The sequence below is a fragment of the Pongo abelii genome, chromosome 23 (assembly GCF_028885655.2).
Source record: "Pongo abelii isolate AG06213 chromosome 23, NHGRI_mPonAbe1-v2.0_pri, whole genome shotgun sequence".
Taxonomy (NCBI): Eukaryota; Metazoa; Chordata; class Mammalia; order Primates; family Hominidae; genus Pongo; species Pongo abelii.
This window is the reverse complement of record NC_085929.1, coordinates 24767040-24792772: the sequence shown is the minus strand read 5'-3', so window position 1 is coordinate 24792772 and position 25733 is coordinate 24767040. Positions and strand designations below refer to the sequence as shown.

The following is a 25733-nucleotide window of genomic DNA, read 5'->3' as shown; positions in this document are numbered from 1 at the left end:
TCTCCCTTTGTGCCCAGGCCCGGGCCTCTGCAGAGAGACCGCCATGCCCAGAGGTCAGAATTCAGATATAACCAGAGATCCCAGACCTCCTGGACGAGCTCGTGCCCCGAACTAAATTCCATCTCGAGCTCCTACAGCTCTACAGGAGGCCTCCTGGGGCTAAAGCGGAGGTGGGGGCCAGCCTCATCCCACTGCCAGCTGACCCGCAGTTCCTCAAAGACAGTGAGTGAGGACGGACCTCAGGCTGTCTCTTCTGGTCACACCCAGTGTGAAAAGACGGCAGATATAGCACCAGGGCAGACACTGGCCCTCAGGAATGGCTCCCCCAGATCCCAGGCCTCTAGGCCCCGTAAACGCAAGCTTCCCCTGCCGTCACGCAGGCAAGGGGATCCTCTGATGCTGCCACCTCCCTTAGTGCTGGGGTTCCAGGTCACTGCTGAAGACCTGGACCTGGAGAAGGAGGCGGCATTCCAGCGCATCAACAGTGAACTGCGGGCTGAGGCCAAAGCCATCTCGGACTGTAGACCCTCACGGCCTTCCCACGCTTTGTCCTCACTTGCAACAGGGACTTCTGGTGTGCCTACCATCTCTAAAGCACCCAGTATGGATGCACAGCAGGAGAGACACAAGTCCCAAGACTGCCTGGGCCCAGTGGCCCCCCTAGCTTCTGCTGCAGAGGTCCCCTCTACAGCTCCTGTGTCTGGGAAGAAGCACAGACCACCAGGCCCCCTGTTCTCCTCCTCAGATCCCCTTCCTGCCACCTCTTCCCACTCCCGGGACTCAGCCCAGGTCACCTCGCTGATTCCTGCCCCCTTCCCAGCTGCAAGCATGGATGCGGACATCAGAAGAACAACGCCTGGCACTTCTGCTCCTGCAGCTGCCGCAGAAGCCCCTCCCCCCTCCACATTGAACCCCACGTCGGGGTCACTACTGAATGGAGTGGATGGAGGCCCTTCACATTTCTGGGCCACAGTCACAGCTGAAGCAGGTGCCCAGAGGTCAGAAGTCAGATATAACAAGAGATCCCAGACCTCCTGGACGAGCTCGTGCCCCAAACAAATTGCCACCTCGAGCTCCTACAGCTCTACGGGAGGCCTCCCTGGGCTAAAGCGGAGGTGGGGGCCAGCCTCATCCCACTGCCAGCTGACCTGCAGTTCCTCAAAGACAGTGAGTGAGGACGGACCTCAGGCTGTCTCTTCGGGTCACACCCAGTGTGAAAAGACGGCAGATATAGCACCAGGGCAGACACTGGCCCTCAGGAATGGCTCCCCCAGATCCCAGGCCTCTAGGCCCCGTAAACGCAAGCTTCCCCTGCCGTCACGCAGGCAAGGGGATCCTCTGATGCTGCCACCTCCCTTAGTGCTGGGGTTCCAGGTCACTGCTGAAGACCTGGACCTGGAGAAGGAGGCGGCATTCCAGCGCATCAACAGTGAACTGCGGGCTGAGGCCAAAGCCATCTCGGACTGTAGACCCTCACGGCCTTCCCACGCTTTGTCCTCACTTGCAACAGGGACTTCTGGTGTGCCTACCATCTCTAAAGCACCCAGTATGGATGCACAGCAGGAGAGACACAAGTCCCAAGACTGCCTGGGCCCAGTGGCCCCCCTAGCTTCTGCTGCAGAGGTCCCCTCTACAGCTCCTGTGTCTGGGAAGAAGCACAGACCACCAGGCCCCCTGTTCTCCTCCTCAGATCCCCTTCCTGCCACCTCTTCCCACTCCCGGGACTCAGCCCAGGTCACCTCGCTGATTCCTGCCCCCTTCCCAGCTGCAAGCATGGATGCGGACATCAGAAGAACAACGCCTGGCACTTCTGCTCCTGCAGCTGCCGCAGAAGCCCCTCCCCCCTCCACATTGAACCCCACGTCGGGGTCACTACTGAATGGAGTGGATGGAGGCCCTTCACATTTCTGGGCCACAGTCACAGCTGAAGCAGGTGCCCAGAGGTCAGAAGTCAGATATAACAAGAGATCCCAGACCTCCTGGACGAGCTCGTGCCCCAAACAAATTGCCACCTCGAGCTCCTACAGCTCTACGGGAGGCCTCCCTGGGCTAAAGCGGAGGTGGGGGCCAGCCTCATCCCACTGCCAGCTGACCTGCAGTTCCTCAAAGACAGTGAGTGAGGACGGACCTCAGGCTGTCTCTTCGGGTCACACCCAGTGTGAAAAGACGGCAGATATAGCACCAGGGCAGACACTGGCCCTCAGGAATGGCTCCCCCAGATCCCAGGCCTCTAGGCCCCGTAAACGCAAGCTTCCCCTGCCGTCACGCAGGCAAGGGGATCCTCTGATGCTGCCACCTCCCTTAGAGCTGGGGTTCCGGGTCACTGCCGAAGACCTGGACCTGGAGAAGGAGGCGGCATTCCAGCGCATCAACAGTGAACTGCGGGCTGAGACCAGGGCCATCTTGGACTGTAGACCCTCACGGCCTTCCCACACTTTGTCCTCACTTGCAACAGGGGCTTCTGGTCTGCCTGCCATCTCTAAAGCACCCAGTATGGATGCACAGCAGGAGAGACACAAGTCCCAAGACTGCCTGGGCCCAGTGGCCCCCCTAGCTTCTGCTGCAGAGGTCCTCTCTACAGCTCCTGTGTCTGGGAAGAAGCACAGACCACCAGGCCCCCTTTTCTCCTCCTCAGATACCTGTCCTGCCACCTCTTCCCACTCCCGGGACTCAGCCCAGGTCACCTCGCTGATTCCTGCCCCCTTCCCAGCTGCAAGCATGGATGCGGGCATCAGAAGAACAAGGCCTGGCACTTCTGCTCCTGCAGCTGCCACAGCAGCCCCTCCCCCCTCCACATTGAACCCCACGTCGGGGTCACTACTGAATGGAGTGGATGGAGGCCCTTCACATTTCTGGGCCTCAGCCGCAGCTGAAGCAGGTGCCCAGAGGTCAGAAGTCAGATATAACAAGAGATCCCAGACCTCCTGGACGAGCTCGTGCACCACACGAAATGCCATCTCGAGTTCCTACAGCTCTACGGGAGGTCTCCCGGGGCTAAAGCAGAAGAGGGGGCCAGCTTCATCCCACTGCCAGCTAACCCTCAGTTCCTCAAAGACAGTGAGTGAGGACGGACCTCAGGCTGTCTCTTCGGGTCACACCCGGTGTGAAAAGGCGGCAGATATAGCACCAGGGCAGACACTCACCCCCAGGAATGGCTCCCCCAGATCCCAGGCCTCTAGGCCCCGTAGACGCAAGTTTCCCCTGCTGCCACGCAGGCGAGGGGAGCTTTTGATGCTGCCACCTCCCTTAGAGCTGGGGTTCCGGGTCACTGCTGAAGACCTGGACCTGGAGAAGGAGGCGGCATTCCAGCGCATCAACAGTGAACTGCAGGCTGAGGCCAAGGCCATCTCGGACTGCACACAGCCCTGCCATTTTCAGGTATGTTTCTTCTATACCTAGTTTATTTGTTCCTTTTTTCAAGACATGGTCTCACTCTGTATTTCGTGTTGGAATACAGTGGCACAGTCATAGCTGCAGCTTTGAACTCCTGGGCTGAAGCCACTTCAGCCTTCTGAGTAGCTGAGACTACCAGTGCATGTCACCAGAGTTGGCTAGTTTTTATTTTTTTGTAGAGATCTATGTTCCTCAGGTTGGCCTTGAACTGTTGATCTCAACTGATCCTCCCAACTCAGCCTCCCAAAAGCACTGGGTTGATGAGCACGAGCCACTGCCTGGCCCAGAGTCACATTTTAACATCACATCCTCACTGCTGCGCTCAAGTTTTGGCAGTGACTGAAAACCCTAAGGAAGAGTTTCTGGTCAGGCCCGGGCCCGTCTGTGCATAGCAGGGGAATGGAAAAATGGCCTGTGGATGGTTCTTTTGGAGAAATGGCCAGACAAGCACTGAGATGCCGTTTCCTGGAATACAGGGCCGTGCGATGTCCAGCCCAGCTGCCAGGTCCAGGGCCCTCGGCACCATCTAGTCTGGGAGCTCATTCAGAAATGGCCTCATTTGCTCAAAGCAGCTGGTTTCCCTTCCAATCTGGTCCCATTTGAGAGATGCAACTGGGCCCTGTCTTCCAGGAAACCATTTCAGTGCGTGCCTGTCTTTGTCCCCGCGCTTTTCTTATTAACTAAGATTTCTAAATGTATTACATATTCACATTTAGAAACTCTAAATATCATAAAAGGTTAGCAAGGAAGTTTCCCTTCCACTCTGAACTTCCAAACACCAAGTCAACATTTTTGTTTGCATATCATCCCTGCAATCTATGTGCAAATAGAAACATGCACCTGGAATGCATGCTGATGTGTGATCGTGTTTACACAAAGTCCTCTGCACCTCTGCATATATCACTGGGCAATGCACCTTAGTTATCATTCCACATTTCAAATGTAAATCCATTGTATTGTTTCAGAGCTATAAAGTACTGCACCCTATGACTATTCCCAAAATTACTTAAGCACCCCATTATGGGTACACATTTCTTCTGTTTCCAGTCTTGCTCTTATAACCAATGCTGTAGTGAACAGCACTATGTTGAGTAGAAGTGGTGACCATGGGCATCTTTGTCTTGTTCGCGTCCTCAGGGGGAATGCTTTCAACTTTCCCCCTTTCAGGAAAATGTTGGCTGTGGGTTTGTCATAGATAGCTTTTATTACCTTAAGATATGTCCGTTCTATGCTGATTTGGATGAATGGTTTTAATCATAAAGAATGCTGGATTTTGTCAAATGCTTTTTCTGCATCTATTCAGATTATCATGTGATTTTTGTTTTTAGTTTTATTTATGTGATGTATCACATTTATTGACTTGCATATGTTAAACCATCCCTGCATCCCTGGTATGAAACCCACTTGATCATGGTGGATTCTCTTTTTGATATGCTGATGGATTCGGTTAGGTTAGTTGTAGCATTTCTTATTATTCCATCTGTGGAATGTATTGGTTTAAATAATGAAAACATGTTCTATCTTCACTGCTTAGCACTTTGTGTTTCTTTAACAGCCTTCCCAACAGGGCAACATAAAAGCAGGAACCCCGCTAGTCTCCCCTTAACCTGGAATTTCCCCTTCTCCACAGCTCGCTCATTGGACAGGATAGACTGGGCATCCAGGCCTCAAGGTAAGGACACACTCCGTCACCTAGAGTTGCAGTGCCTGGGAAGGCCAACCTTGGAGAGGCGCTGCCAGCTTTACAGTGGTAGAGGTGTTGGGAGGGACTGACCACCAATTTATAAGGCTGTACTTTGTTGGCGACATAAAGGATTGTTTCACAGATTGTTGGGGAGGGACAATCCCAAGGGCTCCCCTGTCCCTGGTCCTGGCTCTGCACAAAGGCAATAAGAGAGGGATGCTGGTAAGGGCTGACCTGTTGCTGTGCTGGGGAGGAAGGTGCTAGGCTGAAATTCAGGAGGCTGAGGATGCAGCAGTCCCATAGGAGGTACATGACCTTCAGGATACATTTTCTTCATTGATGATCAATGGAAATGATAAATCACTGACTATTTTTTCTATCATTGGAATCTACTCTCTACTGCTCATGCTGTTCCTGTCTTTTGGGGAAGATGGAAGATCGAATCAGTGTGTGCTGCACTGAGCGGATGGAAGGAGAACTGCGACAAAAATTGAGGAAGGGTGAGGGATGAGAGGGCCCTTCATCCAGCTGCTTGCAGAGTCCTCCTGAGGAGGAAAGCCCCGTGGCTCCCTGAGGAAGGAGCAGTGAGGGCTGCGTGACTCCCACAGTGAAGTGTGTGGTATGTCTGAGGACACCCAGGCTGGTCCATGAGGAGCCAGTGGCAGAGTGAGAAGCAGAAAGGCCAGGAGGGTGGCTGGAGGCCAGGCTCTGAGTCATTCTCCATGTGATGGAAACAGCCGGAGCCCAGTGGGCTTGGAGGTACAGGATGCGGTGGCTGATGACAGAACAATGTGGAGAGAGGCGTCATTTGTCAAATCCTTACTTTGTTCTGGGCATTGTGCTAAAAATTCTGATGGCTCATCCCATTTAGGGGCTGAAAGTTGCAGAGGTTTAGGAAGCTTGCCCACGATACTGGAGCCCCCATCTCCTGCCCTAGTGCTGTCCTCCTTCTCACCCAGCCACCACCTGTTTCAGGGGAACACACAGAAGTGGTAACCTCTTATGGAGAGGCGAGTAAATTCTGCTGTTTTTGTTATTCACAGAAAAAACACTGGCTCGTGTGGGTTGGGAAGGATATTTCATCTGGTTATTTCCACCTGTGTGACTCTTATAGTATTGAAATGCATAGGTTAGCATTTTTGGCCAATTTACTCAGCATTCTGGGTTAAAGGCTTTTATTTATTTATTTATTTATTTATTTTTGAGATGGAGTTTCACTCTTGTTGCCCAAGCTGGAGTGCAACGGCGCAATCTTGGTTCACTGCCACCTCTGCCTCCCAGGTTCAAACTATTCTGTCTCAGCCTCCCAAGTAGCTGAGATTATAGGCACGTGCCACCACACTGGGCTAATTTTTCTGTATTTTTGGTAGAAATGAGATTTCACCATGTTGGTCAGGCTGGTTTCGAACTCCTGACCTCAGGTGATCTGCCCTCCTCGGCCTCCGAAAGTGCTGGGATTACAGGTGTGAGCCACCACGCCCGCCCTAAAGTCTTTTAAAATTCACTTGTATGAGTTGACTTAGTTTTCTTTAACCTTGTAGAAAAATACAAAAATGGCAATCTCTTTTATCACACAAATAATGTCTTTTTAATGGAGTGATTTTTTTCTAATTGAGGTATTATGTACTTTTCATTTACTAATTATTGTTTACATTTGAAGTGTTTTGTGAATTAATATTTAATTGCATAGATGAAGATTACTAGTCATAGGCATTTTACTAACCAATACTCATTAAGCATAGCGTGGATTCATGTGACGTCAAGCAGCTATTTTATTGGTAAAACGAAAAAGCACAAGAATGAACGCAAGAACTGAAACAGTGGAGACACTTAGAATGACTTGTCTAAGATCTAAATCATTTTGTTGTCTTCCCAGCGTACTTATTATCCTGATCATTGTCATCAGCATTGTTTGGGTCCTTTTAGCACAGATTTCTCAAAATGGGCAACTCCATAACAGTTGGAAGCTTACGAATTCATATAATTTGTAAGAGGGCAATTTGGAAGTACCTATCTACTTTAAAATTCCAATAACCTGGGAATTTCATCTAGAGTCTTTTATGTCTAGACTCTTTCATGTAAAATATTTCCACAATTAGGAGAAATATGTGTATGGGGATTTGCTATGTAGCGGTGTTTTGATAGAATAGAAAACTGGGATAAACCAAATTTCCATCACGAAGGAAATAGTAATACGCTGAATAATAATACAGCGAATATTATGCAGGCTTTAAACATCAAAAAAGAGTTCAACTTCTGACTTCCGATGATGGTGTTGAAGCAGGTCACTGCTGGTTTACATTTGATTTTCATGTGGGAACTCTGGAAGTCTGCCTTAGTGATTTTTTATGTGGCTAAATTTAGCTAATGACAAGCTATTCGAAGTATGGCAAAATGGAACTTTTAAACAGTATCTTGTCAGCAACCAAGTGGACCTGTTTCACGTAAAGCCCACGCATTCATCTGCCTGTCCTTCATTCTGTCTGTCCACACGGGCATCATTCATTCGTGGAACTGAGTGCCCACTGTCGAGCTGACAAGCCCATAACCTCCCTGTTCCTAGTCACACATTAATTCTTCAACAAGTTCCTTTTGATAGATTGTGACTAAGCTTAGCTGCTATTTCCAATTGCTTCCCCAAACGTACTTCTCACTGTTCTCCCATCACACCCTTCAGCCCATCCATGCGGGGTTCCTTTGCTTTTCCCACCTTACACCAAACTCCCTATTTTTACTCCCACTTTTACCTCCTCTCCAAGACAAAACAAACAAACAAAACTAGCATTTTAAAACTTAGTTGTAATCTTTCTTCCTTCATGAAAATTTCTCCAACAGCCACTTCCACGGTCCTGTGTGTTCTGGATATTTTAAAATATTGGCTATAAGCTTGAGCACATCAGGATATGCTGTTTTGCTGTATGCAGATGGAGGCAGTGGCCGGAATGAATGAACGGCAACAATTGCTGGCAACCGGCAGAAGCTGAGAGACAGGGAACGGGCTCTTCTCCAGAGCCTCCAGGAGCCAGGCCTTTGAATACCTCGAATGTGGGCTTCTGGGAGACCATGTGTTTCTGTTATAAGCAGCCCAGTCTCTGGCAGTTTTTACGGCTGCCCCTGGATGCTCATCTACACCTGTCTGACAAGGTCAAGCTCCAAGGAAGGGATTCTCTGCATATCTACATTGTTTGCAGATTTTACGATAATCATTTATTCTTGCGTGGCTGATCATTGTTAGCCAATATAAATAAAATAATAAAGAAATGACCCACATTTTATGTTGGGAGTTTGATCTGCCATTTATCAAGTATGGAATCTTGAACAAGGGGTTGAACATCTGAATGTCTCCATCACTTCATCTGTAAAGCGGGGGTGCTCACACCCACCGGCTCCCCTCCCATGTTGGTGCCAGACTCTCCCTGGACCCCTGTTCTCTTACCAGCCACATCCATTCTCCCCCCAGAGGCGCTAGTGACTGTGCGTGACTTTCCATTCCCACCACGTTTGTCTCTAACCCCAGCAGCAGATCAGTGTAAGCAGAACACAGCTGAGTGCTCCTCACCACCCACCAGATCAGGTGCAAACTTCCAAGCCTCACTGGATCCCCTCCACATTCTGAGCTCCACCTGACTTCCCATCGCTATCCTTCCCCACCCGCCTCCCTGGTAGAGAAAAGCTGAGTGTGTGATGCTGTCTGAATGCTGAGCACGGCCTTTTGCGGCCAGTCCACTGCATACGCTGCCCCTATCGGAGACCTCCACCTTAACCCTTTCCAGCCTGGAGGCTCCTCCCAGGTCCCCACAACAGAAGTGACTTCCCTTGCCCTTGAATTCCTGTAGCACAAGCCCTACTGCCCCCCATTAAAACGGCAAAGTCCTTTTGTGGAAAATAACTTTATTCATGATTGTGTTTATCACAGTATCTTATGGAGAAGAGATGATCAATAAATATTTGCCGAATAAATGAATAGCAGTTACAAAACACTTGATTTATATGGAATTAATGTTGGTTCTCAAAGTGAAAAATTACAAACAGCACTGATATTCAGCCAGTATACAAGTCTGGTCACAGCAGTTGTAAAATACTGAAATACCCCCTGCCACTGACCTTTGGCCCCCAGATGCCTCCCACTGCCACTGCTCTCCCCACTGGGAACCCCTGAAGTTCGCACAGGCTCATAACTAAAGGGCTAATGTCTTGCACAGCAGCGAGCACCCAGGACCGAGCAGCCACATGGCCGGGTCCGCTGGTGAAAGCATCCATTCTGACTGATCAGGATCTGAGGGGCCTCATTGTTAAATATTTTGATAATATCCCTAATTATAAATAAGGCTCAGTTATATAGTTTGAAAACAATGCTTCTCCTCATTGCAAAATCTCTTAGAAGACTCTGTAGATCCAGGAACGGAAATGGAAAATGACAGCATGTCAATCTCTGAAGGTTTTGGGCATACCCATTAGCACTCCATCTTCATGTAAACCAGAAGATATGCAGTTTCCTGCCTAGAGAGAAGAAAAGACACATCAGCACAGCGGCATGAAATCTTCATCAGAAAACAATGCTTCATTAATCCATGACAGGACAAGCGTCAGCAAACTTCCAGGTAGCTGGATTAAGCCTTCATCTATCCATCACCTCGGAGAGGAACAAAATAGGTGTGGCCTGGGAAGATAAGCACTACGTTTCTATTAGTTAATATCTAAAGCGGAGGTTAACAAGCTATGGGCACACAAGCCAAATCCAGCCCTCTTGGGGTTTTTTAAATCTACTTTCAACTTTTTAGATTCAGCTGAGCACATGTGCAGGTTTGTCATGTGGATATGAGCATACTCCCCAACAGTTAGTCTTTCACCCCTCCTCTCCCTCCCCATCCAGCAGTTCCCAGTTGTTGCCATCTTTAAGTCAATGAGTCCCCATGTTTAGTTCCCATTTATAAGAGAGAATATGCATTATGTTTTGTTTGTTTGTTTTAAATGGAGTCTTGCCCTGTAGCCCAGGCTAGAGTGCAGTGGCACAATCTTGGCTCACTGCAACCTCTGCCTCCCAGGTTCAAACGATTCTCCCTCCTCAGCCTCCCAAGTAGCTAGGACTACAGGTGCCCACCACCACACCCAGCTTTTTGTATTTTTAGTAGAGACAGGGTTTCACCGTGTTAGCCAGGATGGTCTCAATCTCCTGACCTCACGATCTGCCCGCCTCAGTCTCCCAAAGTGCAGGGATTACAGGCGTGAGCCACCATGCCCAGCCTTTTGTTTATTTTTTGATGAGACCGGTTCTTGCTCTGTCACCAGGCTGGAGCGCAGTGGCACAATAATAGCTCACCACAGCCTCGTGCTCCTGGGCTCAACTGACCCTCCTGCCTCAGTTTTAGCTTCCTGAGTAGCTAGGACTACGGGTGTGTACCACCATGCCTAGCTATAATAATTTTTAATTTTTTGTAGAGATGGAGTCTTGCTTTGTTGCCCAGGCTGGTCTTGAACTCCTGGCTTAAAGTGATCCTCCTGCCTCGGCCTCCCAAAGTGCTGGGATTAAAGGTGTGAGATCACACCCAGTCTCCAAGCCTCTTTTTGCAAGTAAATGTAATTGGACCCCAGCCATGCTCATCTGCTCATGTACTGTCTACGGCTGCTTTTGCTCTATAGGGCAGAGTTAAGTGGTTATAACAGACACTGTACAGACCACAAAGTCTGAAGTACTTTCTCTCCAGCCCTTTACAGAGAAAGTCTGCCAATCTCTAATCTCAATAACAGGGAAATCAATGACAACCACAAAGTGACAAAGATTGGGTGTCTAAGATGGATGCTCAGAATAAACGAGAGAGAAAGATGCAAAGTAGGAGGAGGATTTCAAACGCAAGCTTCACCTAATCCGTTATTTGTCAAATGACCAGGCCTATCTCTGTAGCTGAAAATCACCTCAAATAGCATCTCTGATATACAGTCTCAAAGCTCAGCCAAGAAATTTACAAAGTCTCTCTGCTTTAACTTCATCCACCTTTTTTCTCTCCAGCTTCTCCTCGGTAGTTAATGATTATAAAAATATTTATTGGCTCACACCTGTAATCCCAGCACTTTGGGAGGCCGAGGTGGGCGGATTACGAGGTCAGGAGATCGAGACCATCCTGGTTAACACGGTGAAACCCCGTCTCTACTAAAAATATAAAAAAATTAGCCAGGAGTGGTGGCAGGCGCTTGTAGTCCCAGCTACTCGGGAGGCTGAGGCAGGAGAATGGCGTGAACCCACGAGGCGGAGCTTGCAATGAGCTGGGATCCCACTACTGCACTCCAGCCTGGGTGACAGAGCAAGAATCCATCTCAAAAAAAAAAAAAAAAACAGTGTGATGGCCAGGCGCGGTGTTCATGCCTATAATCCAAGCACTTTGGGAGGCTGAAATGGATGGATGGCTTGAGCCTAGTAGTTTGAGACAAGCCTGGCAACACAGCGAGACCTCATCTCTACAAACATTTTTTTAAAATATGCCAGGGATGGTGGTGCATGCCTGTAGTCCCAGCTATTCAGGAGGCTGAGGTGGGAGGATCACCTGTGCCCAGGAGTTCAAGGCTGCAGTGAGCTATGATCACACCACAGTGCTCCAGCCTGGACAACAAAGCAAGACTCCATCTCTAAAAATAAAATTAAAAAAAAAAAGATCTTTGCTGTAAAAGAGGTATGCTCAAATGCAATAAAAGCATATAAGAAGGCCGGGTGTGGTGGCTCATGCCTGTAATCCCAGCACTTTGGGAGGCTGAGGCAGGCAGATCATGAGGTCAAGAGACTGAGACCATCCTGGCCAACGTGGCGAAACACTGTCTCTACTAAAAATACAAAAAACAATTAGCTGGGCCTGATGGCACACACCTGTAGTCCCAGCTACTCAGGAGGCTGAGTCAGGAGAATCGCTTGAACCTGGGAGGCGGAGGTTGCAGTGAGCGAAGATTGTGCCACTGCACTCCAGCCCGGCAACAGAGCGAGACTCCGTCAAAAAAAAAAAAAAAAAAAAAAAGAAAGAAAACCATACAAGAAGCCCCTACGAATCTGGGTGAATCAGCAAAGGCTTCACAGGATAGGAAAAGGCCATGAGTATGAAAACATGAGTGGGGAGTTGGCCTAGATGGTAAACGAGGAGGACAATACGGCCGGGAACTGCATGTGCACAGCAAACGGGAGATGGAGGGCACGGCTGATTGGCAGCTACCTGTACTTTAATATTCCTGGAGTGTGACGTGTGAGGCAAGCATGGGGTGGTGGGGTGAGTGCTGGAGATGAGGCGGACAGTGAGCCAGCCATCAGCATGTTAGTAACAGGGGAATCCACGGGCATTTCCTGCAGCTCCAAGGACCCTATGTGAGCTCATCAGACTCCCATTACCCAAATCCGTTTCTTACCAGTGGTAGTTAGGATTTCCATAGGTACACTGGATGTCTTCCCAGGACACCTGGAAGCCAGAAACAAATGAGGTCAAGCAGCCAGCTGACACAAGCACCCACAGAGGACAGGATGCTATGGTGTGCCCCTCATCCTCCAGACAAGCCCACCCCTAGCAACTCCCAAGAGCCTGGAGCAACAGCAGGAGGATGTCTTGTGCAATGAAGTATTTTTAGCGCCCTTGTCCCTGTGTTTAAACTTGGTCATGCTTATCCCAGAGGCCTAACTTACATATTTCTAACTCTCCTTGCTCTCTAGACATTTCCCACAAAGCAGAAAGCTGCAGAGCATGAGCCTAGAGCACCAAAAACTTAGAAGTGGAGGGAAGTGAATTGAACCCTTACAGAGGTGCAAACCACATGGGGACTTCAGACCGAAAAAGGCTTGAACCCTCATCAAAGGCCTCACACCCAGACAGCAGGACCACAGTGTGTCTTGATCTCGGAGACCCATGCAGCCCTGAGCCCAGCATTTGCTAGAGGTGGCCAATCCAGGGCAGGAGGCAATTGTGGACGATGTTTCTTACCAAGCAAATATTGGAGTCATTGAAGCAGAACCATTTTCCATCCACAGCATTCCGGATGTAGACACAGTAATGACCGGAGTCTGCCATTCCCACGTGCGCAATCACAGCAAAAAGCTCAAACTGCCCTCCAGGCTGGAAAGAAACAGGCACGAGACAGTTCACCCACCACCACAAACACGACTGCCTCACACACTTATACCTGCCCACCCTAGGTCCGACTCTGGGACTTTAGAATATTAGAAAACAGTCCCGACCCACGGCCAGTGGGCACCCTCCAGGAGGGGCTTTCCTGAGTGTGGATCCTGTACTGCGAAGGCTCAGCAGCTTGACAGGCAGAGCACACAAGAGATGGAAGGCAGGAGGTCACGAGAGAGGCCCCTAAAGCCAAGGCAAGATTGGAACTTCCCCCTGGGAGGGGTGGGGATCATCAGAACACAGTTCTGTTTCTCCACAAGCTCAGGAATGACCCTAACCTGAGCCACTATACCCAGCCAAAAAAGTCTTTTGTAGAGGGAGGGGAGACAGAGGGCAAGGGCGGCACACGTAAAGCTGAGTCACCCCCAGTGGAGGCTGAAATTATCCCTATTTCCATTTGCAGACTTTGTGCAGAACTTTACAAAATGCAGGGCAATATCTGTATCTAAATATTAGTTTACAAGAAATAAAAAGGTTACAGGAACATGTTAAATGATACCAACCAGCCAGTGCTGGCATTTGAAAAAAATATTCAACCAAATCAACTGCAAGGAAAAGAAAATGAGCGGAAATCTAAAAGGAACTTAAGAAAGAAACTTAACCAAATGCAAGTGTAGGCGTTGTTTGGATCTAGCGTCAAACAAAACACATAGATTATACAACAGTCAGGAAGTCTGAACGTTGACCAGATATTTGATGCTATTAAGGAATTGCAAGATGGAGATGATTATCTTTTGAGTGCTTTTATTCTTTAGGGATACATAATGAAGTGTTTATAAATGAAATAGTATGATTTGCTTCAAAAAAATCCAGTACAGGGTTGGGTGAAACAAGAGGGTGGGTTATAGGAAAAGCAAGACCTGCCATGAGTTTTGGTAACTGTTATAGCCGAGGATTCACTGTCTAACTCTTCCTTCACTACACACTTTGGTATCTATTTGTAATGTTCCATAACAAAGTCTTTGTTGTTGTTGTTGCAAAGGTTGAGTCTTGCTTTGTGGTCCAGCTGGGCTCGACTCCTGGACTCCAGCAATCCTCTTGGCCTCCCAAAGAGCTGGGATTACAGGCGTGACCCACTGCATCCAGCCAAAAAAGTCTTTTTTAAGTGAAAAACAATTTTAAATATACTTCATCGGGCAGAATCTGCAGGTAGAAATAAAAAGAACTAGAAGGAAAGAAAAAGAGAATCCTATGAAATGTATACGGCCTAAGTAGCTAAAGAAATCATATAATAGGAGCTATTGTAACGTATTATCAGGCCTTAATTTTCTAATTATTATTTGGCATAAATAGCCAAACAGACCAATAAAACAGAAGAGACACTCCAAAAATAGACCTGTACATATGGGAATACAAAATTTGCTATGTAGCATTTCAAATCTATGGAAAAAAGATATTTGTCTTTTTTTTTTTTTTTTTTTTTTTTTTTTAGTTTTTCTTGTTTTGTTTTTAGAGACAGTGTCTTGCGCTGTCACCCAGGCTGGAGTACAATGATAGATCATAGCTCACTGCAGCCTCAAACTCCTGGGCTCAAGTGATCCTCCCACTCAGCCTCCCAAGTAGCTGGGAATAAAGGTTTGTGCTACCACACCCAGCCAATTTTTTTCTTTTCTTTTTTTTTTTTTTTTTTTTGAGAGACGGGGGTCTCATTATGTTGCCGAAGCTGGTCTCGAACTCCTGGGCTCAAGCAATCCTCCTGCCTCAGCCTTTCGAGGTATGGGATCACAGGCATGAGCCACATCACCTGGCCTTGTGTCTCTTTTTTTCTCAGAATCTCTCAATGAGTTATTATCTCAGGACAAGTAAATTAAACTTTACTCTGATTAAATGTGGTCCAGTCAACTGGCTACTTTATGATTATTCTCAAAGTGGGCACACGCCATCTGAAGAAGAAAGTTTGGTTGGTACTAAGAACCCACAATGACATGTTTGCCTATGCATTTCTATGTATTCCACGTTACTTCCAAAGGAGCCTACTGAATTCTGGATTCTGTCCCTCAGTGCTGTGAGGCATATGAACACAAATCCAATATTCAGAAAGAAGAAAGTCTTTTGAGGCTGGGGACAGTCTCTGAGGAACAGGTGGCTCCTAGCAGACTGGGAGTGAAGGAAGGGAAAACGGAAAGGACGTGGCATCTGGGGAGAAGCAGGATGGCAAGGAGGTCGGGATCATCCCACCTGCTCCTCAGCATCACAAGACTCTTGCTTCGTTGGAAGGACCTGACTGAAATCCAAGCTCTGGGGGAAGTACAGGGAGTGGCAGATCTTTCTCGTCTGTGAATTCCTGATGGAGAATCGCATGAGGTGGATTGTCAGGGTCTGGGGAAAATGGGTCAGCTTCAAGACCTGAAAAAACAAAATCGCTCTGGAGATAAAGTCCACTTGGAATGAGAGAGTCAGAGAAATGTCAGGGCTAGCAACGTGTTCTTCCCAAAAAGAGGGGAGCAGGGTGACATCACGGAGTTCAAGGCACCTGTTCACTGAATCTGCTGAGCTCCTCTGAGAATAATGCAAAACTTGGCTATTCGACCACCGTGTGGCCCCCCACAACAGGCACAAGGGCACGGGGCTCTGCACAGGTACCAGGACCCAGGGAGCCACCGCGTCTGCTCCAGGGAGCTGGTCTTGCCCCGAGGGAAACGCCCTGCTGGCTGCTCTCAGGCCCCCTCCTGCAGGCCCTCTCAGTGATGCGACCATGAGAAGCCACATCCATGGCTCTGGATATCAGAACCCCAGCGTCCCAGATACTAGCCAGACCCAGATTCCCTTTCTCACCCACTGCCGGGTGTCCTCGGGGGCCTCTGATGATTCTATCAGGAAATCCACAGGGGGCAACCCCAGACTAGTGAAGGACAGATGACCCCTGAACAGCACGGGTTTGGACTGTGTGGGTCCACTTATACACAAATTGTTGTAAATAAATACAGTCTGCCCTCCCCCATAGGCACGAGTTCCACATCTGCAACCAAATGCTCATCAAAAATACAGTATCCCAGATGCACAATCGCATACATGAGGGACTGACTTTTCCTATACGTGGGTTCCACAGGGCCGACTGGGTGTGACTTGAGTGTGTGTGTATTTTGGTAAAAGCAGGGGTCCTGGAACAAATCCCCCATATGCACCGAGGGATTTAGGGAATGAGTACCTGTTTCCTATGGGTCTTCTTCCCACAGTTCTCACAGAAGCACTTGCTTTTTCTTGATAACTCCCTGGGCTGGAAGAAGCAATGCAGGGCGTCCTCCTGTCCCACCCAAGAGAACAGGGAAAAAGCAGCGTTGGTATTTCCCACCTTGAGTACTATATTCATCTGTTCTCACACTGCTGTGAGACAATAGCTGAGACTGGGTAATTTATAAGAAAAGAAATTTGATTGGCTCATGGTTCTGCAGGCTGACCGGAAGCATGGCAGCAGGAAGCTCCCAATCATGGCGGAAGGCCAAGCAGGAGCAGGTGTCTTACCTGGGAGGAGTAGGTGCGAGAGACCAAGTTGGGAGCTGGAGTGCAGGGGCGCGTTCTCGGCTCACCGCAACCTCCGCCTCCCGGGGTCAAGCGATTCTCCTGCCTCAGCCTCCTAAGTAGCTGGGACTATAGGCTGTGCCACCACACCCAGCTAATTTTTTATGTTTTTAGTAGAGACAGGGTTTTACCATGTTGGCCAGGCTGGTCTCAAACTCCTGACCTCAGGTGATCCGCCCACCTCAGCCTCCCAAAGTGCTGGGATTATGGGCGTGAGTCACCACACCCAGCCCGGCTCCACACTTTTAAACAACCAGATCTCATGAGAACTCACTGTCACAAAGACAGTACCACGGGGGATGGTGCCAAACCATTCACGAGAAACCCTCCCGCATGATCCAATCTCCTTCTACCAGGCTTTACCTCCAACACTGGGGATTACAACTCAACAGGAGATTTTCGGGCAGGGACACAGACCCGAACTGTATCAGGTACAGCCTCCCCACACTTTGCAGCTGAGGGTTTCAGCTTTTCTCCTGGTTCTCCTCATATCCCCCTTAATGCCTGGCCTGGTGTGGTCCACCTGGCAGGATCTCAAAGGGCACCTACTGACGGGAGGAACAAAACAGGAGGGGGCTCCTATTAAGGGAGCAGGATGAGGGAAGGGAGGTAGGAGGGAAAACATTTTTGCCGAAACAAAGGAGAAATTGGCCAGAGCCATGAAAATAAGTGACTTTTCCGAAGCCAGAGATAGATCAAAGAGGGGAGGGGGAATTGGCCACACTGTGCTGTGTGGTGCGATGCTTTGAGGGTTTGTCCTCCCCAAAACCCGGGTTAAAACTGAATTCCCAATGTGGCTGTATGGAAAGGCAGGGACTTTGAGAGATAATTGAGGAGGGCAAGGTGGCTCATGCCTGTAATCCCAGGGAGGCTGAGGCAGGTGGATCACTTGAAGTCAGGAGTTTCAGACCAGCCTGGCCAACGTTGTGAAACCCCATCTCTACTAAAAATACAGAAATTAGCTGGGCATGGTGGTGGGCACCTGTAATCCCAGCTACTTGGGAGGCTGAGGCAGGAGAATCGCTTAACACCAGAGGCGGAGGTTGCAGTGAGCTGAGTTTGCGCCACTGCACTTCAGCCTGAGCGACAGAGGAAGACTCTGTCTCCAAAAAAAAAAGGTGTGGTGGGGGTGGGGGGAGTTATTGCATCATGAGGGCACAGCCCTCATAAATGAATTAATCCACTCATAGATTAATGGGTTAATGGGTTAATGGGTTATCCTGGGAGTGGGACTGGTGGCTTCATACGAAGAGGAAAAGAGAATTGAGCTGGCACATTAGCACGGTCAGCCCCCTCGCCATGTGATGCCCTGCACTGCCTCGCCTCAGGACTCTGAGAGTCCCCACCAGCAAGCAGGCCCTCACCAGGAGCAGCCCCTCAACCTTGACTTCCCAGCCTCCAGAACTGTAAGAAATAAATTACCTGGTCTCAGATATTGAGTTATAACAACAGAAAATGGACTAACACATACAGGGGCAGCAAATACCAAGAGAATCCCCTTACCAGTGTCTTCAGGGGCTTTGAGTCCACATCAAAAAGAGAAAGTGGGAGGGTGAGCATGCTGCTGTTTCTGCTACTCTCCATGGCACAGTCAAGGCAAATCAAGGAGTCCTTCATCCGGATCATATACAGGGCCTGCAGCCTCTCCACCTGCAAGAGGGGGAGCAGAGAGGTGAGATGGGAACACCACCATAAGCCAGGTCAGGCCAACTGCCAGAAGGTGAAGCCAAGAGACAGAAGCTCCTCACAAAGGTGCAAAATAATACCAGTAACAATATTATGAGACTGTGATAAGTGTTTTATGTGGATTCTTTTTTTTTTTTTTTTTTTTTGAGATGGAGTCTTGCTCTGTCGCCCAGGCTGGAGTGCAGTGGCAAGATCTCAGCTCACTGCAAGCTCCGCCTCCCGGCTTCACGCCATTCTCCTGCCTCAGCCTCCCGAGTAGCTGGGACTACAGGCGCCCACCACCACGCCCAGCTAATTTTTTTGTATTTTTAGTAGAGACGGGGTTTCACCGTGTTAGCCAGGATGGTCTCGATCTCCTGACCTCGTGATCTGCCCGCCTCGGCCTCCCAAAGTGCTGGGATCACAGGGGATTAACTCTTTTATTTCTCTGCACACTACAGGAACAACAGCTGAATGAGGGAAATGAGCAGCATCTTAAGCTTCCGAGTGCTCTTGTTCTAGGTTCTTACCAAGTGCACATCAGTGATCTGGTCCTTCATCAGGTTCCAGAGTTTGAGGTACAGTTGAGCAGCATCATGTTGGACAAACACTGGCCACAGAGAAAAGGAACAGCCAATTAGTGAGGTCTTCAGAGTTGTTTCTCATGCCCTGGTACTTAGACACACATGAACACTCATCACTTTGTCTCTTCCTAGCCCTCCACCCCACTGCAAGGCTAAGTTGGCACTACAGAAGAAGTGATCAATAAACGAACGGTAAGTTTGGTATTGATTTTTGAGAACGCCTCTTAAAACTTAAGCTCCAGTGCCAGGTGTAGTGGCTCATGCCTATAATCTTAACACTTCGGGAGGCCAAGGTGAGAGGATCGCTTGAACTCAGGAGTTTGAGACCAGCCTGGGCAACATAGCAAGACTCTATCTCTATAAAAAATTTAAAAAATTAGTTGAGGGTAGTGGTGCATGCCTGTAGTCAGAGCTACTCGGGAGGCTGAAGCAGGAGGATCACTTGAGCCCAGGATGTTGAGGCTACGGTGAGCTGTGATGTCACCACTGCACTCAGCCTGGGGAATGAGATGTCCACAGGGACTTTGAAAAGCACTGATACATTCCTGATGATCTAGAAGGCCAGGCGCATGCCCAAGTAAGACCTGAGAGGGCTCCGATCCCTCCCCTCTGGCTGACCACAAGGCCACATGCAAGAAAGCAATGAAGGCGAATACAGAATCACGAACTGCCCAGTAACAATAAAACAGCAACAACAACAAACCCTGCTGTGGGGACCTCTGATGTCCAGTGTTGCCACCTTACATTATCTAAAATGTTCATTTTCCAACAAAAGAGACAAGACATACGATGAAACAGAAAAGCATGGCCACACACAGGAAAACAGCAATCAGTAGAACCTTTCACTGAGAAGCCCTAGATGTTGGCCTTACTAAACAAAGACTTTAGCTGTTATAATATGTTCAAAGAAATAAAGAAAACCATGTCAAGGAAGTAAAAGAAACTATAAAAATGCTGCCTCACCAAATAAAAAGTATCAATAAAGAAAAAACTATAAAAAAAGAACCAAGCAGAAACTCTTGAGTTGAGGAGAACAGTAACTGAAATGAAAAATGTACTAGAGGAGGTCAATAGCAGATTAGAGCTGGCAAAAGAAAGAATCCATAAATCTGGAGCTAGGTTGATTGAGGTTCTCCAGACTGAGGACGGAAGGAAAGCTGAACACAGTACCCATGCAGCCGAAAAGCTGATGAGCTGCTCACCGCATGTAGAGTTCAACTAACTCTGATACAAAAAAAAAATGTGATACAAAAGGTTTTATATACAAACGTGAATTTATTCTGAAGCCAGCCTGGGGGAAGGAGCAAGACACATCCTGCCTTTTAATGTGCCATTTCTCCTTTGGAGGAGAGAGGGGCATTTTCATAAGGTGTGTTGTGGGGGTGGGGGGAGTGAGCAATGGCGGTTTTCTACCGGGCAGTTATCAAGTTCCCAGCAGCTGAGTTGGCGCCTTTCTGGGCAGAAGTAAATTATAAAAGTGGCCAAGTGGGCATGCTTTCTCCATGCCTTCCTAGTGGGTGAAAGACAAACCCCTAGAGGGTGGAAGTTTCGAAGCCACCCCCTGGCAGGGAGAGTTCCCTGGTGGGTATGCTTTGGGCTGCAAATCTACTGCCAAGTCTCAGGAAAGATCAGCTGGAAGAACTTGCCCTGTTCTCAATCAAACCTCCATCAGCCTACCTCCATTTACGGATTCTTCCTTTTGCCCAGCAGGGAATGTCTGGAGAGGGGTAGGCGAAAGGTGATATTTGCATTTCTAAAGGGCTAACAGGAAACAGGAAACAAGGCCAGCCGCAGTGAGGGGTGAGGGATGGGAAGAGGAAAAGTGAAAAGAAAATAATAAGAAAACTAATGAAACGATCTCTTAGAAAATGGGAGTACTCAGTTACACCCAGGTGGGTTCACTAGTGAACGATGGGTTCTACCAAACATTTATGGGAAAAATTATACCAATTCCCTACAACCTCTTCCAGAAGACAAAAGCAGAGAGAACACTTCCTAACTCATTCTCTGACGCATTATCCTAACACCAAAACCAGACAAACATTGTAAGAAAAAAACCTAAAAACCAGTATCTCCTGTGAACATAAATGCAAAATTCCTCAACAAAATATTAGTGAATCAAATTCAACTATGTATAAAAAGAATCACAGAGGGTGACATAAGCGAGATGGTAGAGGAGGAGGCTCCTGGTGCTCCCTTCTCCCATGGACACACGGTAAAACTCTCATCTACACACAGATCAACTCCCTCTGAAAAAGAAACCCAGAAACTAGCTGAGAGAGGCCTGCACTGGGGGCAATGGGGAGAATACCCACATCGCAATGGGTTGGAAAAGCTGAGACACACTCGCTCCACAAGCCCCACCCTAGACACAGTACCTTACTGTGAGGAAGGAATCCCTACTCCCAGCTGTCTCCTGGAGAGGGGAGGGTTTGGACCACACATAGGCAGCCCCAGCTTTTGCAGTTCCCACTAACCCTAGTGGCTGCCAAGTCACCTAGCTCTGGGAGCAGACATGGGTCAGCAGTTATGAATCCTCTGCGACCACAGAGGGCAAAGAGGCAGTTTTAAATGGGCACGTGATCACTTCCAGTAGCTGTGCTCCTGTGCTCAGCACAGAGCAAACAGGCAGAAATGCCAGGCTCCTAGTTTCTCCCTGGAAGGATATGTCTGTGGGCTCTCCTAGCTGTTGCCCGAGGGATGGGCTTCTATTAATAACTGGCCTGCACCTGGAGCCAATGAGGCAGGTAAACAATAGATTTCCAGGAGTCAGGACAGGCCTGTGGGCAATTCCCATGCCTTCTCCCACCCCCTGCTCTACGATAAATCAGGTCTCTAACTTCACACATTGAGTACACAACATTTACCCCTCTCAAATGAAGGTCTAGCTCCTCAGTCACCGAGCTTTGGGAGCTGACAAGGCTCTGTATTTGTGAGTCCCACAGGGGCACAGACACCAAAGAACATCCCCCCCAGGCCCAGTGCAGCGTGAACAGGCAAAAAGGCCCGGCTCCCACTTTCTCCCTAGAAGGAGTTTGTCTGCACAGTGCAGCTGCTGCCCTGGGGTTTCCATGCATCTAGGAGCTGACAGACCAGGAAACCACTGCTCCTCTGAGACCCTGAACAGGCAAGTGAGCACCTCCACAGCTGCTCCCATTGGTTTGCTCGACAGATAGCGTCAAGCTTCCAACTAACCTGTCTGTCTCTAAGCAGAGAGCAGCCAGCATTCACTAGGCCCCTGGGGGTGACAAAGAGTAAAACAATGCATGAAAGAGTGTGCAGTTTAAACACAAGTGCAGGCACTTGCCACAGATCCTCTGTCCAGCATTTTGCAGAGCAAGTGGCGGATAAGCTCACGCTCCCAGCTTTTCCCTGAGGATAGAATAAACTGGAACACACATTTAATGCCCCAACGTCTCCAGCTGCACCTCAAGGGGCTGGTTTCTATTTCCCCTGTCTGGGCCACTGACAGGACTTGACACACTCTAATCTCCTGAGGGCCGCTAAGAACATAGATGACAGTTTGGACAACACAAAGGGTCAAGAGGCGCTCCAAGTGTCTGGCAGGGCTAATTGGTAAGTTCGTCTCTTATACAAGGCCAGTGGGACAAGACTAGGAGAGGTATTTTTCTTTTTTTCTTTTTTTTTTTTTTTTGAGACGGAGTCTCACTCTGTCGCCCAGGCTGGAGTGCAGTGGTGCGATCTCGGCTCACTGCAAGCTCCGCCTCCTGGGTTCACGCCATTCTCCCGCCTCAGCCTCCCGAGTAGCTGGGACTACAGGCGCCCGCCACCACACCCGGCTAATTTTTTGTATTTTTAGTAGAGACGGGGTTTCACCATGTTAGCCAGGATGGTCTCCATCTCCTGACCTCGTGATCTGCCCGCCTCGGCCTCCCAAAGTGCTGGGATTACAGGCGTGAGCCACCGCGCCCGGCCTGGGAGAGGTATTTTTCTTAACTAAAGTACAGAAAATAACAGAGAATCAAGAACAATGAAGAACAGAGAAATATGTTCCAAGCAAAAGAACAAGATAAATCTCCAGAAAATGCCCCCAGTGAAATGAAGATAAGTGACTTACCTTACAGACAATTCAAAATAATGATCATGAAGATGCTTACCATGTCTAGGACAGCAATGCATGAACAAAGTAAGAATTTCAGCAAAGAGACAGAAAAAGTTCAAAAGAAATAATAGAGCTGAAGAATACAATAACTGAAATAAGAGCTCAAAAGGGAAGCTCAACAGACTAAATCAAGCAGAAGAAAGGATTAACAAACTAGAAGATAGGTCACTGGAAATCATTCAGAGGAGCAAAAATGAAAAAGAATGAAAAAGAGTGAAGATATCTTAAGAGAGTTAGGGGACATCAAGCAGACCAAAATAGGCATTATCAGAGTCCCAGAAGGAGGAGAGTGAGAAGAGACAGAAAGCTTATCCAAAGAAATAACAGTCACGAGTTGGAGATCAACATTTCAGTCAATGGCAGACCACATTAGCATAGTGGCCATAGCATGCAGCCTAGCTGTGTAGTAGGCTGTCCCATTTAAGTTTGTGTAAGTCCACTCCATGATGTCCACACAATGACAAATTCACCTTCTGATGCATTTTCAGAACATATCTCTGTTGGTAAGCAACACATACCTATAATGACTGAAAACTTCCCAACCCAGGGAAGGAAATAGAAATCCACATCCAGGAAGCCCAAAGGACACCAATAAGACTGATCTAAAGCAACCCACATCAAGACACATCGTCATCAATTTCAAAAGTTAAAGACAATTCTCAAAGCAGCAAGAGAAAAGCAATATATTAGACACAAGGGAAAACCTGCAAGTGTGGGATTTCTTTTGGGGGTGATGAAAATGTTATGAAATTAGATTGTGATGATGGAGGCATAACTCTGTGAATACACTACAAACCTTTGAATTGTATGTTTTTAAATGGATGAATTTTACAGTATGTGATGCACATCTCAATATAGCTATCTAAAAAAAAACAACACCTAACCTATTTGTGAATTATTTTGTAGAACACGTTTTCTCTTTTTTATTCCTTTATTCTGTTTTCCTGCAGTTCCCTAACTGTGGTGGAATAAGCTTGGAGGAGATGCCTTCACTTACTCTACTGAGAGGCAGAAAAAGGGTAGGTACGGAAGTAAATGTCCATAAATAATATCAATTCTGCACCTCCAAAGATGTGTGCCTCTTACGCAAATGTCTCTATTATCTGAGGGGTCCAGGCTACCTAACTTCCTTCTTGTTGCTTCACTGCCCATTAGTTCCTCTCTTCACTCTCTCTCTAAGCTTCCCACCCCCTTTGGATCAGCAGCCAGGAGCCCAGTGGGAGGGTATCTTACGGGGCACATTGTACTTCTGCAGGCAGTAGGCCAGCTCCAGGGGCCGCACTGCTTTCTGCCGGCTGTCCTGCATCTTCTCCAGCAGCAGAAGCATCTGGAAAGGGACGCTTCTCCTCTGCTCATCAGCTCCCCTGGGCACCGTGATCCTGCCACACAAGAACAGCCAGAAACCTCCTTACATGTAGTTCTCAAAGCTAGGTGCACACTGGAATCACTTGGGAGAAATTGCAAATCTTCATATCCAGGCCACTCCCATACAAATTAAACCAGAATTCTGGGTCAGGGGGTGCGGGGCACGGGCAGTTACCAGAATTTTTCAGTTCCTCAGATTATTTCAATGTGTGGTCAAGGTTGAGCAGCACCATATGAGTGAATCTGCTCTACAGGGGACCCTCTAGAGAGGGGGATCAGCACGACTGCTGCCTTGGCCCCTCTGCACCCTGCCCAGCAATCATGCGAGGCTTCATCTTAAAAAAAAAAAAAAAAAAGTACCGATACCTGGGCCGCACCCCAGACCAACCTAAGAAGTTTTAGAAATAATGTGTAGGCCAGAATATGCAGAAGCCAGTCTTTCCTCTGCCAGCTTTTGAGAGAAGGTCTCAAAAAGTCCAAGTCACTGTGAATAACGGAATATATTAAAAATGAAATAATACAGGCTGGGTGCAGTGGCTCACGCCTGTAATCCCAGCACTTTGGGAGGCTGAGGTGGGCGGATCACGAGGTCACGAGATCGAGACCATCCTGGCTAACATGGTGAAACCCCGTCTCTATTAAAAATACAAAAAAAATTAGCCAGGCATGGTGGCGGGCTAGTCCCAGCTACTCGGGAGGCTGAAGCAGGAGAATCGCTTGAACCCGGGAGGCAGAGCTTGCAGTGAGCCAAGATCGCACCACTGCACTCCAGCCTGGGCAACAGAGCGAGACTCCATCTCAAAAAAAAGAAAAAAGAAATAATACAAACGCTTATCAGCCTGAAGAACAGTCTTACCTCTTCAATATCCTGGCGAAGTCCACATTCATTACAAATACCTGAATCAAGGAGTTAAGGCAGCAGGTCTGTCCAATGTTGTGTAAACCAACCAGGCCTATAAGGGGAAGAGAAAAAAAAAGCTGAAGGCAAGGCCTAGGTAAAGAAGTTGACAAGGCTGGGCATGGTGGCTCACGCCTGTAATTCCAGTACTTTGGGAGGCTGAGGTGGGCGGATCACCTGAGGTCGAGAGTTCAAGACCAGCCTGGCCAACATGGTAAAACCGTGTCTCTACAAAAAAAATCCAAAAATCAGCCAGGCGCGGTGGCTCGCGCCTGTAATCCCAGCACTTTGGGAGGCCAAGGTGGGCAGATCACGAGGTCAGGAGATCGAGACCATCCTGGCTAACACAGTGAAAGCC

General features: G+C 48.4%; 2 protein-coding genes across 3 annotated transcripts in view; one reads left to right on the top strand and one right to left on the bottom strand.

The window, feature by feature from the left end:
• Positions 1-8352, top strand: part of LOC129052780 (uncharacterized) — a 39880-nt gene extending 31528 nt beyond the window's left edge. Inside the window, exons 2-3 of the mRNA XM_063722759.1 lie at positions 486-3378; positions 8002-8352. Coding sequence (XP_063578829.1) covers positions 486-3378; positions 8002-8061 — 2953 coding nt within the window. The 3' untranslated portion in view covers positions 8062-8352. The remainder of the gene's footprint in view (positions 1-485; positions 3379-8001) is intronic.
• A 599-nt stretch (positions 8353-8951) lies between these two features.
• LOC129052505 (ubl carboxyl-terminal hydrolase 18-like) lies at positions 8952-25733 on the bottom strand. 2 transcript variants are annotated; one of them, XM_054543052.2, is made up of 10 exons: positions 25553-25733; positions 25334-25430; positions 24346-24491; positions 18936-19015; positions 18244-18390; positions 16370-16465; positions 15400-15567; positions 13027-13158; positions 12461-12510; positions 8952-9577 (listed from the first exon to the last, which is right to left on the bottom strand). In XM_054543052.2, exons 2-10 carry the CDS (start codon positions 25363-25365, stop codon positions 9532-9534), a joined length of 897 nt encoding a protein of 298 aa, XP_054399027.1. In that variant the 5' UTR covers positions 25366-25430; positions 25553-25733; the 3' UTR covers positions 8952-9531. The 2 variants fall into 2 exon arrangements, with proteins under 2 accessions (XP_054399027.1, XP_054399026.1); XM_054543051.2 differs by having other exon boundaries at positions 25334-25722.

What these genes read in the sequence shown, in the direction of transcription:
- LOC129052505 (XM_054543052.2), bottom strand. Translation starts at nt 25,365, where the DNA reads ATGAATGTGGACTTCGCCAGGATATTGAAGAG. An exon ending in TTCGCCAGGATATTGAAGAG is followed by an intron (nt 24,492 to 25,333) that starts GTAAGACTGTTC and finishes CTTGTGTGGCAG; the next exon opens with GATCACGGTGCCCAGGGGAG. An exon ending in CTTGTGATGCTGAGGAGCAG is followed by an intron (nt 13,159 to 15,399) that starts GTGGGATGATCC and finishes GTTTCTTTCCAG; the next exon opens with CCTGGAGGGCAGTTTGAGCT.